Source organism: Bubalus bubalis, chromosome 6 (assembly GCF_019923935.1).
Source record: "Bubalus bubalis isolate 160015118507 breed Murrah chromosome 6, NDDB_SH_1, whole genome shotgun sequence".
Taxonomy (NCBI): domain Eukaryota; kingdom Metazoa; phylum Chordata; class Mammalia; order Artiodactyla; family Bovidae; genus Bubalus; species Bubalus bubalis.
This window is the reverse complement of record NC_059162.1, coordinates 116,408,956-116,428,002: the sequence shown is the minus strand read 5'-3', so window position 1 is coordinate 116,428,002 and position 19,047 is coordinate 116,408,956. Positions and strand designations below refer to the sequence as shown.

The window sequence follows — 19,047 nt, the reverse complement described above, 5'->3', positions numbered from 1 at the left end:
CAGGAACTGGGGCCAAGCACTGTGCCAGCAATTCATGCCCTCCAAGAGAGGATGGAGCGTCACACTCTGGGGAAAAGGCAGGTTTTGGCTGTTGAGTCCAAATGAGATGCAGATTAGAGTTAGCCTTGCAAAGTGATTTCCTGGCTTCTCCTGGCTGACCCCCAGGTGGCCTCTTCCTACCACCCTTACGTACTTCTCTTCGCACCCCTTAACTCCTTCAGCTCTTGCCTCTGTCCTCAGAGGGAGCGCTTTATGTCAGTCTCAGTTCAGTTCAGTCGCTCAGTCGTGTCTGACTCTTTGCAGCCCCATGGACTGCAGCATGCCAGGCTTCCCTGTCCATCACCAACTCCCAAATCTTGCTCAAACTAATGTCCATTGAATCGGTGAGGCCATCCAACCATCTCATCCTCTGTCATCCCCTTCTTCTCCTGCCTTCAATCTTTCCCAGCATTGGGGTCTTTTCTAATGAGTCAGCTCTTCGCATCAGGTGGCCAAAGTATTGGAGTTTCAGTTTCAGCATCAGTCCTTCCAGTGAATATTCAGGACTGATCGCCTTAGGATGGACTGGTTGGATCTCCTTGCAGGCCAAGGGACTCTTAAGAGTCTTCTCCAATACCACAGTTCAAAAGCATCAATTCTACATCACTCAGTCTTCTTTATAGTCCAACTCTCGCATCCATACATGACCACTGGAAAAACCATAGCTTTGACTAGACAGACTTTGTCAGCAAAGTAATGTCTTTGCTTTTTAACATGCTGACTAGGTTTGTCATGGCTTTTCTTCCAAGGAGACGGTGTCTGCAGTGATTTTGGAGCCCCCCAAAATAAAGTCTGTCACTGTTTCCATTGTTTCCCCATCTATTTGCCATGAAGTGATGGGACCATATGCCATGATCTTGGTTTTCTGAATGTTGAGTTTTAAGCCAACTTTTTCTCTCTCCTCTTTCACTTTCATCAAGAGGCTCTTTAGTTCCTCTTCATTTTCTGCCATAAGGGTAAAAGTGTGGTAAGCCTGGTAAGTTGAAAATCATTCCTAATCCAACAGTGACCCTCCTCTGGTGCTCATCCTGCTAGATCTAGGTCCACAGGTTCTATTTTTCTAGACTTTTAATATCATCTGTCTAATTTCCCTTGAATACTCCATCACGTTGGCTCAACTTTATCTTTAAGAAAACAGAATGAACCAAACAACGTAGGGTTTGAAGTTTTATGATATCAACTTGAACAGAATATATTGTATATGCCATATAGCATGACACTTCTATGAAACAATAACGATCGTCTCAGCATAAGAAACAAACAAAACTGGGTCTGTGCTGTCGTGTCTGCTGGTTATGCTGTTATTCTTTTTAAGGGTTCAGAATAAATTAATAAATTGTGAGAGAAACAACTACACACACAGAAATTAGTACAAACAGAAATCCACAGTGAGCACTGGGACTCAACTTGTATGTCGATGTCATAGTTTTCCAGCTCAACGCAGCATCTTGCTGCGTGGATACCTTCTTACAATGAGAGTGGCTGTTAAATGAGCTTAGTTTTTGGGGTGTGTTTTTCAGTTGGTCAGTTTTTATAATTAGTCTGTTGCTCCGTTGCTAAGTCATGCCTAACTCTTTCTGACACCATGGATTGTAACATGCCAGGCTTCTCGGTGCTCCACTGTCTCCTGGAATTTAGAGTATTATTTAAATATTATTTTATTTTTTATTATTCATTATTGATAAGTATTATTATAATGACAACATTTATTTTTGTTTCTTTACTCTCTCCCTGGTTTTACTTTATAAATTGAAAATAAGATGACAAGTATATTTATAGTACAATTGAAGTTTCACCTCTAATAATTCTATTTTTAATATGCTGTTAAATGTCTTTTCTGTGGCACAGATCCTAGAAGGACACATTTAGTATATGTAATATTGTATGTAATATATATAAACTACTGCATGTGTTTTGCTGAGAGAGCAAATTTTACATAGCACATGGAATTATGTCTTTGTCTGTTTTAAATGGCAGGAGAAAATATGTACGAATCAAAATAATGTTTAATATATTTTAACAGAAATGTTCCTAATAACGTTACTTCAAGTCCTACATCCAAACTGGTGACCACAACGAAGCCGGTGATCACCACCACCAAACCAGTAACGGTGGTGAACCTGCCAGCCTCAAAGCCAGCTGCCACGAGACCTGTGGATGAGAGACCCGCAGCTGGGAGATCCGTGGCCACCAAGACGGACAGTGCCAGGCCCGTGGCCACCAAGACCGAGGCCACCAAGACTGAAGCTGCCAAATCTGTGGTCACCAAGGCTGAGGCTGCAAAACCCACGGCCACCAAGACTGAAGCCACTAAGACCGAGGCTGCAAAGCTCATGGCCACCAAGACTGAGGCCACCAAATCTGTGGCTTCCAGGCCCGAGGCTGTAAAGACAGACACAGCCAGACCTGCAGCAGCCGCGAAGCCTGCAGCAGCCAAACCTGCCCCTGCCAGACCCCCCACTGCTGCCAGGTCCATGGCCACGAGGTCCGAGGCCCCCAGGCCCCAGGCAGCCAAACTGGCTGCCAGCAGACCCGGCACTGCTAAGCCCGTGGGTAAGAAAGCCGCCAGCTTGTGCTGTTCTCATTTGTTGTGTCCAGGGCTTGTCCCCGGAGCCTGTTACAAAGCAAACCAGACAGTCCTTGATCTGGGATCTGAGATCCAGATGCAGTATCTTGTAAGGTGTTGATCTGAGCATAGAATTACCAGAACATTGCTTACTTTCTGTATTCAAAAGCAATCTTTCTCTCCCCTGCTGCGCACCCTGCAAGGCTGATGAGTTCCATGCAAAGAGCAAGTGAAATAAATCCCCCTGCCTTTGCTGCCTGTTCTCCCACACTCCCCACCCCAACTCCAAGCCTGCACCAGGTGAGCTCGGGAGTGACCCATTCTCTTCGGGATGTAGCATGTGGCCAGCCCCCTCCCCAGCTGGAGATGCGGTTGTCTTAGGCTAAAGGGAGAAGTTCTAAGCCGATGTAGAGTTTCAGACCCCGCTGAGGGAGTGAGAGAAGGATAAAGCCTGTTGTCAGCACTTAGGCAGTGAAAAAGATGTTTCTAGGCTTTAGTTCTGGAGCTAGACCTCCCTCCCTCAGACTGTGACCCCCAAAGTTCTGGATGGAGCTTTGCAGTTACAAGCCTTGTCCCCACTGTGAAGCTCATAGCCACAGAAAGGAAGCCCAGGCTTTGTGCTCTGCTTACCTTGGGCCATTTTGTTTAGCAAAGAGGAAAGTTAGAGCCAGACCATCCGTCTGTCCCTGCAGGCTGGACTGCATGCTGGTACTGCCTCAGGGAAGAGTACATTCCAGGCTGGATTAGATGATCAGGGGCAGGTGGGCTTCATGGGACTCAGACTGTGTTGTTTTATTTTTCCATCAAAGAAGACACTTAGAAGTTCCTTTGGAGTCACAAACTGAGTTGAAAAGTGAAGGCAGAATGTATGTGCTCCTGAAAAAGTGGACATTGTCTTCATTTTATGAACAGAGAGAGAGCAGGGATTCCTTCAGAGAATTTCAGGTCATGCCCTGAAGTGCCATGATGTGTATTTAATAGACTGTAAATTATGGGGCTTATTCTGTCTTGAAGATTTCAGATTAAGCACACTGGACTGTGCATTTTCAAAGTATCTTCTTAATTAGATTTTCAACAGAAAAAAAAAAAAGGTAGTGTTATACCTGGTGGATGAATGATGAGATTTTTGATTACTGTGAATTTCATATTTCACATATGCTGGTAGTTACATCAGTCTTTCTCAGGAGCTTAAATGAGAAATTACTCCTCTGCCTCCCCTAAGCTTCAGATCAGCTGTCTACTGGTACATATCTTTCAGATTTCACCTTTGGCCTATATGTTGCAGTCATTTAGGGTTTTACTTTTTATCAATTAATGTTTTAAAGATTTTTTTTAATGAAGATCATTTTAAAAACTGTGTATCTATTTAATTTTGTCTGCGCTGGGTCTGCGCTGATGCCAGGGCTCTCTAGTTGCAGTGAGCAGGGCTCCCCTTGGGTTATGGTGCACGGTTCTTGGCACCGTGGCTTCTCTTGTGCAGAGTGTGGGCTCTAGGTGCACGGCCTCCAGGAGTTGTGACGCACCAGTTTAGCAGCCCCTCGGCGTGTGGGATCTTCCCGGACCAGGGATCGAACCTGTGTCTCTTGCACCAACAGGCAGATTCTTATCCACTGCGCTACCAGGGAAGCCCCTAGGGTCGTATATTGTATCTCATGCTCTCTACCCTCTGCTCTATTCTGCAGTGAAAGCACCTCGCGAGATCCACGTGTCCGAGGTCACAGAGAACAGCGCCAGGCTGCACTGGGAGAGGCCCGAGCCCCCCAGCCCTTACGTATACAACCTCACCGTCACCTCGGCCCACGATCAGGCCGTGGTTCTGAAGCAGAACCTCACGGTCACGGCCCGTGTCGTCGGGGGCCTGCTGCCCGGGCAGACTTACCATGTCACGGTGACCTGCTCCCTGAGGTCTCAGGTCAGAGCCGTCTACCAAGGCAGCTTCAGCACGAGTAAGTGCAAGGTCACCTTAAGGACAGTCAGTACCCCTCTCTGCACAGGATATCAAACGGGGAGGCCAAGGGAACAATTCCGATCCACTGGACCTTGTCCTGAAAAACAGCAACAAGGTTACAGTGAGATCCTGCACATCCTGGTTGTACCCAACTTAATAAATTAACAAAACGGAAACTGGGCAACTATTGTAACTATTACCCTGCCTTTGGGGTCCTGGGATACTTGATGGAGGAAACCTGATCCATGGGGCCCAAGTGTAGCCACTTCCCAGGGAGGAAGAAATATGCCCGCAGAACCTGGCTGGGTCTCAGCCACCTGCCGTGCCTGAGTTTCCGTGTTCAGTGAACGGAAAACCCCGAGTGGCGCTCCATAGGGAGTAACCAGGGAGCCCTTGGAGTTTCGCCATCCCAGGACCGAGGGACATCCGCAGCCCTGCAGAAAGGGCACCGGCGTGCCCCTCCCCTGGGCCCACAGTGTCCTGCTCTGCCCTCTGCTGTGTGGGCCCCGTGGTGCCTGTGCTGCCCCGGGGTTTGCCCTTGCCTGTGCTGTCCTGGTCTCTGTTCAGTACTCATGCCCCACCCCCCAAGTTCTCCTGGACCCTCCCCCCTTAACCCTGACTCTTCTCTGCCCCTGCTGCTCCTGGGACGTGGAGGGGGAGGCTCCTACTCTTTTCTCCTGGGCCGGTATCATTCACATCAAGGAACCATGAGTGAGGATGGGCAGTTCTCATCTGTTACCATGCAACGCAGAAAGATGTGAGTCCAAAGACCATTCAGCCCCAGGGCTCTGTTTCCTAGGACGGAAACAGCAGAAGTTATGTGGAAACGGTGAGGACCTGTTCCAAGTTCAGAGGTTTTCTCTGTTTGCTTGTTGAGATGAATCAGATGTGTAGACAATAGACAGGAGTCGTGTGTGTAGAGACTTCTTGGGGCTCTGTGTTTCAGTGGCCCACCCTTACCTAAGACATGATCCAGAAAATCAAGCCTGCCTCGGTCTCTTACTTTTCCGAGTTACTTACTAGGGGTGAATCTTTTTCTTTTTCAGAGAAAATTCAGCCTCCACCTCCACAAACAGAGCGATCAGCCTCTAGTGCAACCATCAATCTAGTGGTGAGCGCAGACCGGTTGGCTGGGAGTAAAGCAGGTGAGCCGTTGAAAATCTTAGGTGCGTTGTTGCACTAAGAAAGCATTCTTGGGACTACGCTGGCGGGTCCAGTGGTTAAGACTCCGTCTTTCCACGGGAGGGGGCATGAGTTGATCCCTGGTTGGGAAGCTAAGATCCCACGTGCTATGTGGTGAGGCCAAACGTTAAAAACAAAAGCAGAGCTAAAAGCAGAACTCCACGGCCCATTCACACTTAAAAGGAGAAAGTCCAGTAAATTATACTATTAAAAAAAAAAGAAAGAATTCTTCCAAACAGTTTAATTTGCTGGGGTTCTAATCCTCAGACCAGGAGGGACTTGTATGGGGAATGTTCTAAAGTGGCTCTCTGTGGTCCATCCTGGTCTTAACTTCCATATTCCAAGTTCCAAATGGTGACTTACCTTGCCGGTCCCGAGGTTCTTAGAAAAAGCTGACCGAGGGCAGCTTTGGGGGACTGTAGCTAGGAACTCATGAGTCCCTTAGTCATTTCCCCGGTGCCTCATCTTGGGACTTGAGTTTATTTGTGGTCTGTGATGCAGCACAGCATAGGGTTTCATCCACTCAGTGATTTAATTTAATAAGAAACGATTCAGAAGAACACGAGACAGCTCAGTTTGGAATCCATGAAATCCGGGGGTTTGGAAGTGACTCACGGAACTGATGCTCAGGTCCCAGTTCCTCAGCATATACCCTGGCTTAATCTAGCCTGCCCTTCTCTTGGGCCTGAGCTGAGCATGTGCATGTTCTATGTGAAATCTGTGACAGGTTAAGACGTGTTTCTGGAAGTGACAGCTGTTTCTTGTTTTTGTTCCTGGGCAGTGGAACTCTGGGCAACCCATAACCTCTCCTCCAGGGGAACGTGAGCTGTGATTGTTCATCTGTGGGAAACTAGTTATTGAAATGGCCAATATGCTTTGCTTAAGAGTATTCTGCCAAAGATACTGGTATTAATTCCACAGTCAAAATTCCATGGGATTTAGATATCTTTTTGGTTTATAGACCCCAAAGCAAAGGGTTTCCACTAATTATGGGGACAGTTTGTTAGTTTTGAATTAATATGTTGGCTCCAGAGGGTGAGATAGTTAGATAGCATCACTGACTCAATGGACATGAATCTGAGCAAACTCTGGGAGATGGTGAAGGACAGGGAAGCCTGGCGTGCTGCAGTCCATGGGGTCACAAAGAGTTGGACAGGATTTAGCCACTGAACAACAACAACCTATTGGCCCCAGTCAGGAGGAGGGAGGTGTATTTCTTTACAGAGTTTGTTTCTGTTATGGATTAGGGCGAAAGGCATTTCTTGGGTGCTGAGCCGCTTTTGTGGATCCTGGATGTACAAGCAGCTGTGCTTTCCCACTTTGTCCTGTATCATCAGAAGCAGCGGCACACTCATTTTTTGAGCTGTGAGGATTCCCCATTTTACTCTTTCCATTGCAAGTTTTAAAATGATCCTTGTTTCTCCACCTCACCCTTTTTGTAGCGTCTGTATCCTAGCTCTGCTGCTGCTGCTGCTGCTAAGTCGCTTCAGTCGTGTCCGACCCTGTGCGACCCCAGAGACAGCAGCCCACCAGGCTCCCCCGTCCCTGGGATTCTCCAGTCAAGAACACTGGAGTGGGTTGCCATTGCCTTCTCCAATGCATGAAAGTGAAAAGTGAAAGTGAAGTCGCTCAGTCGTGTCCGACTCTTAGTGACCCCATGGACTGCAGCCCACGAGGCTCCTCTGTCCATGGGATTTTCCAGGCAAGAGTACCAGAGTGGGGTGCCATCGCCATCCTAGCTCACCTGCCTTTAAATGAAACTGGGTGGCTTCCTCCTCCACACCTCCATCTCCTTGGGCCTGCTTGGAAATATAGGACTTGGTTCTTTTAGTTGTTTCTGGAGGAGTCTTGTCTGTTACTAGAAGAGTATTTTATTCCACTGATGGACTTTCCCCCTGTCCATGTATACATGTGTATATCTACATCTGTATTTTCACATTTATCTATCATCTCTTAATTCAGCCATAACCCATAATGACTTTTGACATAAGGAGTTATTACAGAGAAGATAATAAAGTCAATACAGGAATTATGAAACTATTACATACATAGATGTTTAATGAGGGTCAACAAACCAACTACTTATAAAGCTGCATAACGTTTCAGAATAGTTTATATTTGGAAACAAGTTTAGGAATTGGTCTGTGATAGAGGTTGTTATTCAGCTGCTAAGTTGTGTCTGACTCTTTGCAACCCCATTAACAGACACGCCAGGCTCCTCTGTCTCCCCCGGAGTTTGCTCAAACGTGTCCATCGAGTCGGTGATGCCATCCAGCCATCTCATCCTCTATTGCCCCTTCTCCTCCTGCCCTCAATCTTTCCCAGCGTCAGAGAGCCAGGTGTGTTTCAGGCTCCTCTGGCCTTTCCAAGTTCTTTCCTGACATAAATGTATGGGAATAACTCAGAAATTCATGTTACATTGGGTAATTAAGTTTCAACTTCTTAAGAGTTGTGTTAAAAAACTTTATAAAAGCTTTCAATGTTATGACTTTTAACTTAGACTAAAAGAATGGCAGTAAGGATGTGGCATGATGGTTTGAGATGTAGGAGGAAATTGAAGTCTCAATGCCTCTGTTTTTTTTTTCTTTCTTTTTTTTTTGAAATATATTATTGAAGTATATATATTTGGAGTCATTGAAGTATAGTTGAATTACAGTTTACAATGTTGGGTTGGTTTCTGATGTACAGCAAAGTGACTCAGATATACATATATATTCTTTTTCATATGGATTATTATATGATATTGAATATAGTTTCCTGTGCTAAACAGAAGGGTCTTGCTTCTATTTTATGTGTAGTAGTTTGGATCTGCTAATCTCAAACTCCTAATCTATCTCTTCTCCCTTGCCTCCTTTCCCCTTTGATGCCCATCAGGTTTGTAGGCTTCTTTTCTATGTCTGTCTGTAAGTCTCTGTTTCATAAGTTCATTTGTATCATATTTTAGATTCCACATATAAATGATATCATACGATATTTCTATTTCTCTGACTTAATTCACTTAGTAGATCATCTCTTGGAGAAGGCAATGGCACCCCACTCCAGTACTCTTGCCTGGAGAATCCCATGGACAGAGGAGCCTGGTGGGCTGCAGTCCATGGGGTCGTTAAGAGTCGGACACGACTGAGCGACTTCACTTTCATGCATTGGAGAAGGCGATGGCAACCCACTCCAGTGTTCTTGCCTGGAGAATCCCAGGGATGGGGGAGCCTGGTGGGCTGCTGTCTATGGGGTTGCACAGAGTTGGACACGACTGAAGCGACTTAGCAGCAGCAGCAGCAAGATCATCTCTAGGTCCATCCAAGCTGCTGCAAATGGCATTCTTTCATTCTTTTTTTTTTTTTTTTGTGGCTGAGTCGTATTACATGGTGCACATACACCACATCTTCTTTATCCATTTCTCTGCTGATGGACACTTAGGTTGCTTCCACGTCCTGGCTATCGTAAATACTGCTGCCGTGAACATTGAGGGGCATGTCTCTTTTCAAATTAGAGTTTTTCCAACCCCTTTGATTTCTGCTCATAATCAAAGGGCCATGGATCAGCTTTTGTCTCTGCTCTGGGGGTTTTCTGCAGCCCGTAGCCCACCCAGCATGGTGCTTGAGTTCAGAGAAGCCATAAGGGACCCACTAGGATTTCACCAAAGATAGGGGTCAGGACTGATGACATTCTGACTTCAGAGTCCCTGAGATCTGTGCATATTGTCGCCACTCGTTGGTGACTTCATAGAGTGTGGAGAATGTGAAACTTCTAGAAAATTTGATGCTTCATTGAGAGAAAATAATTGGGAATAAATTGCACAGTGAGATTTGGGGATGTGTTTGGTCTTCTTATGTGTGGTCCAGAAGGGATAAGAATATATAAACAGTGTTGAGTTAATATAAACAACACAGTCTTTAAACAGGCATCTTGCTGGGCTGTCTTGTTTTTTAAGACTGAGTCACAGATTCAGAAGTAGGAAGGTATTCTCAGTCCACACCTTCAATGCTTAGGTCTCCTCTCTTCATGTGACAGAGAGAAAAGAGATGTTAAAACCGGGGCTTGTGTGTGGTGACGACTGGTAGTTAGATTTGTATGAACCCAAAACCTTTCTCCTTCCTTCTGATCTGTACAGAACCCTCAGCCCCAGGACCTGAGTGCTGTTTCACGTGTGTGTGTGTGTGCGCAACTATGTGTATTTCCCCCCAGTGATTCAAGTCAGTCTGAAAGTATAAATTACTTGCTCTTCTTAACAAGCTTCTGCATAACTGATCTCTATCCCACAAGTAACAAAACAGTGCTGTGCCTGGAGAAATCACTTAGTAAACATTTGCTTGTGAACATATGGAGTTACACGCACACACACATACACATACCCTGTCTTGAAAGCTCTTCTTGAATTAATTGGGTATTTACTTTAGAATGTATAAATTCAAAATGCATAAACAGATCAGGAGATGAAAGCTTGCTTTCCTCCCTCCCAGTGCCTCCCTTTCCTCTCTCCCATATAATTAAGATGTTTTAGAAACTTCTCCAGGGGGTAAAACATTTTAACAATATTCATGTTTTGGCAGAAAGGAAAAAAGAATAACAACAAATCATTGTTTACAAGTAACTTTACAAGTACAGTAACTGTATTCTTCCTCTGTAGTTATATGTATATTTGACATCTAAATGTCAATTGCCACAATATGCATTCTTTCTGCAAACCTGTATTTTCTAGACAATTCAGGCAAGTATCAGTTTTAAAGCCAGCATTTTTATGTGAACATGAATACAGTTTGATTCTTTTTGTTTTTTGCAGCGCCAGTTTACTAGAAACGTGGTTTGTGCTTGCAGAGATGTGGCCCTTTCTTGTATAGTAAATGCTAGACACTTGTGTGCCTTTTTTACCTCATGAATAAAAGATTTACTAGGTTTTGATTCTGTCTTTAGGAACTGAATTTTGTCATAGTTAGCCACTCTGGGTTTGGGGAACATGGTGACCAGTGTTTGAATCTGTGCAGGAATCTGTGGGCCAAAATCCTGTGAAATGAACAAGTCTCTGATCCGTGGCATCCAGTGAGGGGGAGGAAGACTGGACAGTACTGATACCTGAGTTTTCGTTGGCGTTTGTTAATGTTCGCCACTTTGGAAATTCACATTTGATAGGTACTTCTTTACCACAAGTGTGACACAGGCCCAGAACGTGAGGACACCCTAGCGAAGGGATTCTTTGTCTCCCCTGATGAGGCCTAGCCCTGTTTTGCATGGAGTGTGAGGTGTGGCATCAGTGTGAGGTGGAATGTGAGTAAGGCAGCAGTTTGAGACGAAGGTTGACCACAGCAGCAGACCGATAGCATCATTACTGACGAGGATTCCAGGCTTTGCAGTCCTACACGATGCCATTCTATTGCACTTTGTTTAAGACGTATTTATTTATTTATTTATTTTTAGCTGTGCTGGGTCTTCGTTGCTATGCGTGGGCTTTCTCTAGGTGCGGCACGTGGGGGTCTGTCCTTCCTTGCGATGTGTGGGCTGCTCATTGCGGTGGCTTCTCTTGTTGCGGAGTACAGGCTCTAGGTGTGTGGCCTTCAGGAGTTGTGGTGCATGGGTTTAGTTGCTCCATGGTATGTGCAACTTTCACCTACTGGGGATTGAACCCAGGTCCTCTTGATTGGCAGGCAGATTCTTAACCACTGGACCACCAGGGAAGCCCCATGATTCCATTTTAAATGGTTAATCCTTTTTTTTTTTTTCTCAACAAACTATAACAAGCCCTGTGAAAAGAAAAAAAATCCCCACCCACTTTTTGCTTTTCTCAGCATCTAAAAGAAACACACCCACTTTTCTGGGATGCATTTGCTGCCTGAAAATGGCATTTAGTAGCAGTTAAATGAATCTTCCAGTGATCATCACAGTCTTAAAGCACAGACTGCTAGGCATTTTTGTAGGGTGCTTCGCTCCTGCTGGTTTGGAGGACACTGCATTTGTATTACGTTTCTGTCACCATCTGTCTCCTGTTTCTCTTATTTTTGGCTGAAGAAGCCTTGGAGAGATATTTTATATGCATATGATTAGTAAAGCAAAGACTCTGAAGGTTTCAAACAGCAAAAAAAAAAAAGACCTCAGAAAATTTGCTTTTTTAGTGTTATAGAATGAATCCTAAATTATTGACCTACCTACGTATGAAGAGATGTTTCAGTGCAAAAAGGAGTCAAATGACTAACAAAATCTGTAGCATTCATTTTAGTTACTCTAGAAATTAGCAGTCTGTAGAAATGACCATGTTTTGTCTGAGCAGGCATTTCTGGGTCAGTTACACAGCTCAGAAGAAAAAAAGTTCACCAATGTTTTGCTTCCTTTATTGATTCTAAGATGCACAAATTTTCCCACTGCAGTACTTCCAAAATGGAAATGTGACTTGAAGTTGATGACACATTGTGTCTTATTGGCAGCATTTTCTCTTACTTAGCGGAATATAAAACAATCATGCATCATAAAATTAAGGTATCTTAGATTTGATGAAATCCAGTATTTGTGTGTTCTACCATGACTATATAGTGTTGGCTGCCATAAAATGATGTGATGTGGAAAATATATGACTTTATGTTGATAATAATGTAAAGAACGAACTTAACCCCACAAGCTGAGGTACGTTAAATAGCTACAAACACTTTCTCTCCTTGGTTGAAGAGACGCAGCCATCTTCAAGGCAGTGTGTTTACTGCTGCGTGAGAAGGTAGCTAAGTCAGCTACCATGTTTAAATCATGAGGGGTCCCCAAGGGCATTTGGCATTTTTTTTACTGTGAAGCATAAAAGTCTTATGAAATGATACTTTATTGGTCAAGACCTGAAACTACATTTAACATACAGCTACAACTACATTTAAAATAAAGTCAAAAATGCAGAAAATATTTCCTTGGTACTTCTGAGTCAATACTCAAAATATAGACGTGGGAAAGTTTTATTCATTCCACCAGTTGTATCTGCTTCAGAGGTTTGGAAGCACTTCACATTATGTCAACAGTGTCTGGTCCAAAGGCAATTAAACCTTCTTGTTTTGAAGCCGTTAAACTAATAAGGAACATAATTGCACGTATTTATATCTGTACCATAAACACTTTCCACTCCTCTTAAGCCCCACAGTTTTGCTTAAGAAAGTACTTAAATATTGATAACTTGCTGGCTTGGAAAATGTCAAAGATGATGCCTTTAAAAATGCTACTTTTAGACACTGTAGAAATCTCAACTGATTTTTGACAAGAATTTCCACTTTAACATGTTTTCAGTTTTAGATACCTTTTTCTAGTAATAAAACAATAGATACTCATTGTTAAGAATTCAGAACATACAGAAAAATGTTAGAACATAAAACCTCCCATTTTGATGCTTGAGAACCTACTGTGGATCTCCACTCAGTGCTCTGTGGTGACCTAAATGGAAAGGAAATTAAAAAAAGAGGAGATATACATAATCTATGGCTTCCCTGGTGGCTCAGATGGTAAAGGATCCACCTGCAATGCCAGAGACTCGGGTTTGATCCCTGGGTTGGGAAGATCCCTTGGAGAAGGGAAAGGCTACCCACTCCAGTATTCTGGCCTGGAGAATCCCATGGACTGTATAGTCTATGGGGTCACAAAGAGTTGGAGACGACTGAGTGACTTTCACTTTCATACTTTTCAGGGTTTGATCTCTGGGTGGGGAAGATCTCCTAGAGAAGGAAAGGGCCACCCACTCCAGTATACTTGGCCAGAAATCCCGTGGACAGAGCACCCTGGCAAGTGACATGTCCATGGGGTTGCAAAAGAGTCAGACGCAACAAATATGTATACTATAGTGGACTCACTTTGCTGTACAGTAGAAACTAATGCAACCTTGCAGAGCAACTATACTCCAATACAACTTAATTTAAAGAAATGGAGAATCCCAGGATTTTGTCTTTGGATACTACTGAGGCCCATGTTAATTTATTTCTCTTGGTTCTTCAAGTGTCTGTGTGTCCAGAGTGGTCGTGTGCTGATAGTTCATTAGTAAACCTTTCAGGTCTTAGCAGCAACTCCTGCTGGAATAAAGGCTATAGAATGCAACAGCTGTGGTTTAGTGCTGGAGAGCAAAGGTGAAGATCAAAGGAAACTGGAAAAGCCAGTGGGTCAGGGAACAGTGTCCTACTGCAGGGCTGCCTGCAGGCTGGGCATCCTCGGGTCTGGGAAGACTTATCTGCTTCAGAAAGCACAGTGGAGTAGGACCCTAAGAGTGAAACACGGTTGGCCAGAACGGGAATGCACTTTGAATAAACAACGTGGAACCAACCTGGGCCCCTGGGGGACGCTGTAGGGAAGAAAGAGGAAGGGATGCGGTGACCATTCGGCCAGGTTCCCACACTAATGGGGACCCACTGCTAAACAAGGGATGTGTGTTTGTGGCTGAATGGTCTTACTTTGCTCAGTCCCCTCTTTCCTTAAAACCAGGCCTTCTCCCCCAGTGCTGGCACTTATAAGAGGAGGAACATTGGTTTTGTGAGTTATCATCACTTTATCCTGGCCTCCTCAGGTCTTCAAAAAGCTCTGGGTTGCATTGCTGGCCTTCTGGGCCTCTGAAAAGTCTGCAACTCAGAGATGCTGTAATTGTGGGGCCACCTTCCTCCTGCAGGGGTAATAGCCTCCCCAAAGTCACCAGGCAGGGTCTTAGACCAATTCTGAGCTTCAATCCTGTGCCTGTAAGTCTGCTCCATTATGGCTGACCCAAGCTTTGGTTTTCTATCTGAAGACCCAGGTCTTTCCTTTAACTTCTTGGCATCAACCAGCATTTGCAGAAGCTCACCACCCCTGCCACCCCTGCAGCTGGGGAGAAGGCCCCCAGAGATGTGAGCCTGGTGTGTGTGTGTGTGTGGAGAGGGGAGCAGTGGTTCACACAGGTAGTTACATAAACAAGTAGTGTTGTCCACTCCAGGGGCTTTGTTTTATGTTTTTCAAATTTTCATTCAACAGTTGATATTAATATTAATGCGTCTCTTCTCCCAGCCCCATCTAGAGTTTGCCAAAAAAACTCTGTAACCAGAAGTTTTACTGTGTGTGAACTGTAGACTTTTCTCTCCAGGCATGGTGGAAAATGTGGCTTTCACTCTGCAGCTGGGCTGTATCAGACGCATGCATTTAAAATGCATTCAAAACATAAAAGACTTCCTTAACTGGCAAAAGAATGCTTCTCTGTCTTCAAAATAGCTTTACTAGGTGACATTTTCGCTGTTGTGAGTTTTACATCAGTGTTAGCACTTCTTTTGGCTTGTAAACTTTGGCTGGTCACAAAGTCAGTAGCTACACACACACTTGTGTGCATATACACACGTACTCATAAAGGGTTTTCTTTTCCACTTTGACTTTTGTTTTTCATCAACTTGGCTTGTAGTGAAATGGAGAGTCTTGTTTTTGAACAATGTTCTGACAGAATTTAATTGCTATTTTGCCAAGGAGTAGAAAACTCCAAGGTTTTAAAATTTAAGTTGCTTCTCTGGGGGTTGAGCATTGAAAGAACCGTAGACAGTGATTGGAAAGGGGAAAACAAGTTCATTTCGTCTGAAATCATCCGATAATAGTTGCCAACAGTTGAGATTCCAAGTGCAGTCTGTGAAGCCCTTTTATTGATAGGATTGTATTTATTGCTCTCGAAGCTGTAGGTGAGTATTATGTCCCCCTGACAGTATGGATATCGAGGCTCTGGGGGGTAAAGGAATTTTTCCTTCTGGAAACGCTTCTGCTTTCTTTCTCTGACAGCACTGGGATTAGACCTTCAGCTCCTCGTGCGAGGAGCAGAGTCACTGACACATCTGCATTAATCATCTTTCCCCATCTTGTTCCTCAAGATATATGTAAGTTGCCAAAGGACGGCGGAACTTGCAGAGAGTTTGTATTAAAGTGGTACTATGATTCCGTAACTGAAAACTGCGCCCGATTCTGGTATGGAGGCTGCGGTGGAAACGAAAACAGATTTAATTCGCAGGATGAATGTGAAAAGGTTTGCCCTCCTGGTAAGTGATTCTGATCTTGTGTTCGTGGTTTTTGTAGATAAAGGGTCCAGGCCAAGCATTCATCTTTTAAAGATGTTTAATGATAATGATGCTGATAGTTTTGAAAAAGAAGGTAAACTGGATTTTCGGATGAGGAAGTTATACAAATAAAATACATAGTATTCATTTTCTGAGTTATTATTATCTCCTAAAAGCATTTTTGCCAATGAGGAAACATATGGCTAACCACTCGTCACCCTTTAGAAATATTCCTAAGCTGCTGGGACTTCCCTGGCAGTCCCGTGGTTAAGACTCCATGCTTCCACTGCAGAGGCTGTGGGTTCAACCCCTGGTTGGGGAACTAAGATCCCACATGCCACCCTGGTGGCTAAAAAAAAAAAAAGAAATATTACTAGGTTTCTGGTATTCATAAATATTGTAACAGAGATGATTATTGGGAAAATAATGTAATGAAAAATTAATAATGACCTCTATATAGTCTGTGTGCCAAGTCGCTTCAGTCGCGTCTGACTCGGTGTGACACTATGGACTGGAGCCCACCAGGCTCCTCTGTCCATGGGATTCTCCAAGCAAAAGTACTAGAGTGGGTTGCCGTGCCCTCCTCCAAGGGATTTTCCCGACCCAGGGATGGAACCCACGTCTCTTACACCCCCTGTATTGACAGGCAGGTTCTTTACCACTAGCGCCACCTGGAAGCGCCTATATGTATAGTCTGTGCTCAGTCCCTTCAGTCATGCATGACTCTCTGCGACCCCATGGACTGCAGCCCACCAGGCTCCTCTGTCCATGAGATCCTCCAGGCAAGAATACTGGAGCGGGTTGCTGTGCCCTCCTCCAGGGAATCTTCCCGACCCGGGGATCAAACCTGGGTCTCTTGTCTCTTACACTGGCAGGCAGGTTCTTTACCACTAGCGCCACCTGGGAAGCCTCTGTATAGTCTATTCATCTTTAGATAGTCCTGCTTCCTCTAAATAATAAAGTTGACAGCAAGGCCATCTGATAGCTCTATCATGTTAGGCAAGTTGATTGATAATAAAGTCACAACAGCTACACAGGGAGTCTGGGGCCAGTGCCAAACGGGAGTGTTGGATTTGCTTAACGGCCAGGCAGGTGATACCAGGAGATAGAAAGGGCTCAGAGGACACAGAGAACCCTGAAGTCCAGGCCAGGAAACTCCAGGGGAGGTGTTGAAGGAAACGAGCTGACGAGTGAGATTGATGGTGAAAGCCAGAGGCCATGGACCATTTTCACGAGAAACGCGATATTCTTGCGGGTCAATCATGTGACTTTCCCCCCCTCTTCTGCCCTTCCATCCTCACCCCCTCCCCACCCCTCCAGTGCCCATCAAGCAGCCCGGAGTTATCGCCGCGATGGGGACCTAGGCGTGGCCGACCAGCGACACATACCTCTTGAAGAAGAAGGAGTCAGCCATCGCCGTCGTCTTTGTAGGAGCTCTGGGTGTAGATTCCCTCGCACTGTACCGTCTCATGCTTTGATTTACACCCAGACTTGGGAGGAAGCCTCTGCCGCGTAACCTATCAATATGGTGCTACATGTGTCTGTGGACCTGACCCTCTTCGTCTCCGGGCGATTCCATCATACACTCTGAACATTGTGTAACCGTTACCCACTGCTGGCGTTTATGTGAACGTTCCTATAGACTCAACTTCCCTCTGGAGTTTTACGTTATGCCTCTTTCAGGCAAGTGTAAGATCTAGAAAATAAGCCCCTGACTTCACAGCTACCCTGTATACTTCTGCTTGGTTCGTTTTCTCGCCTCTTTATTAAGCATGACTTTAGATGGAAAGCCTGTGTATGGAGAAGAAACAAGAATCCAGCTTTTTCATCCCCCCCGCCCCCAGTCTCCTGCAATAGATTTCAAGCTGATTTTCTTTTTCTAAAGCTTCTAACAAACTAGTTAGAAGAAAGCAAAATCCCTTAATCTTGGCGCACTGTTGTGGGACCAATGCCTTAATTAAAGAATGAAAAGAAAGTCACGATAGAGAAGATTTGTTGGCATTCCTCTAATGTTGTGTGTGTGTTAAAAAAAATTTTTTTTTTTTGTGCGGGGGGGTTTAATTTTAATTTTAAAATTTTTAGGAAATTTATACAAAGGAACTTTTTAATAAAGTATATTGAAAGTGTGGGTTTGGCGTTCTTGGTTGCGTTGTTTCTATATGGCATCTGTCGTCAGAATCTCCCCAGGCCGGGGGAACTGGGCCCTGTCCAGGTGCATAGTCTTGCACACCACCCTGTGATGTCCAGTGAAGGGCAAAGGTGCTCTATCAGACAGAGCGTGGGAGACCCGGGGGGTCCAGCCCCCCTGCCCTCCAGCGCTCCATGACCAGGTGGATCACAGTCCTTGCTTAGGGCCCCTGGAGTCTCCCTGGTCTTAAGAAGCAGCCTGGCCTTCACGCCCACCTCTGACTTGCAGTTGTGTCCCAGAGACGTGACCTTCCCCACTGCCTCTTTAAGATAACCGTTTCATGGGGGCTCTGTTTGCTTCCATCCAGTGGCTGAGAAGTGGGAGGTCGCTGGCCCAGGACTCCCCAGCCCCTTTCAGGAGTCTCAGACAGACCATAAAGTATCTTTTTCCTTTAAAGACCCCCTTTCTCTTTTCTTTAGAAATAACACAAGAAACAAAGAAATACATATTTAGGTGTTACCTCAATTCCACTTAGGAAGGAAAGTGAATTTCTATGATGAAGCACAAGGACACAGGCAAGGACTTTTGGTAGCGTTCCTTGGGTGGGGACAGAACTGCTTTATGTAAGACGGGGGATGGTCTGTCAGTTACTCTGTTGATGGAGGTGAGAGAGGACGAGTCAGCGCTTGTCACGAGCCATGGAGATGGGTGGGGAGAGACTGGGCGGTCACAAAGACCCCTCACTTCTTGTGATTTCCACCCAGATCTTTAGGTGCAATTTCTAAATTCACCAATGCACTCAAAGCGAGCACATTTGCCTAGCACCTGGAGGAAGAACTGAGCTTTGTCTCTGAGTACATCTGCCAAAGCAGGTAGACAGAGTCAGGGATGGAGGGGAGGACTGTGTGGACAGAGGAGAGCCCTGCTGGAATCTGCAGGAATTCGGGGGAGGACTTGGCACTTCACAATCCATGACGCTGGGGATTTGAGTTCACCGGCAACTTGCTGGGGCAGAGAGCCCAGGTGACCATCAAGGCAACTTCGGGGGCGATTGCAAAGCTTTGAGGACTCCCAAGAAGCTCTCATGGTTGGGGGGGCCCTGGACCACCCTTGCCCTCTAGGGCATGCTGCCTGCCTCCCCATCTTTGAAGGGCCCTCCTTTTAGCCCAAGGCCAGACCAATG

The 19,047-nt window shown here is 45.2% G+C and overlaps 1 protein-coding gene across 11 annotated transcripts in view; it reads left to right on the top strand.

The window, feature by feature from the left end:
* The window catches only part of COL6A3 (collagen type VI alpha 3 chain), a 90,141-nt gene extending 72,277 nt beyond the window's left edge, over positions 1 to 17,864 (top strand). For 8 of the 11 annotated variants that reach the window (XM_044945338.2, XM_044945337.2, XM_044945340.2 and 5 more), the window contains 5 exons: positions 2,063 to 2,592; positions 4,288 to 4,551; positions 5,600 to 5,719; positions 15,554 to 15,718; positions 17,057 to 17,864. In XM_044945338.2, coding sequence (XP_044801273.2) covers positions 2,063 to 2,592; positions 4,288 to 4,551; positions 5,600 to 5,719; positions 15,554 to 15,718; positions 17,057 to 17,100 — 1,123 coding nt within the window. In that variant the 3' untranslated portion in view covers positions 17,101 to 17,864. The remainder of the gene's footprint in view (positions 1 to 2,062; positions 2,593 to 4,287; positions 4,552 to 5,599; positions 5,720 to 15,553; positions 15,719 to 17,056) is intronic. The other 3 variants (XM_044945339.2, XM_044945346.2, XM_044945347.2) reach the window with 1 other exon arrangement.
* Positions 17,865 to 19,047: the final 1,183 nt, after the last annotated feature.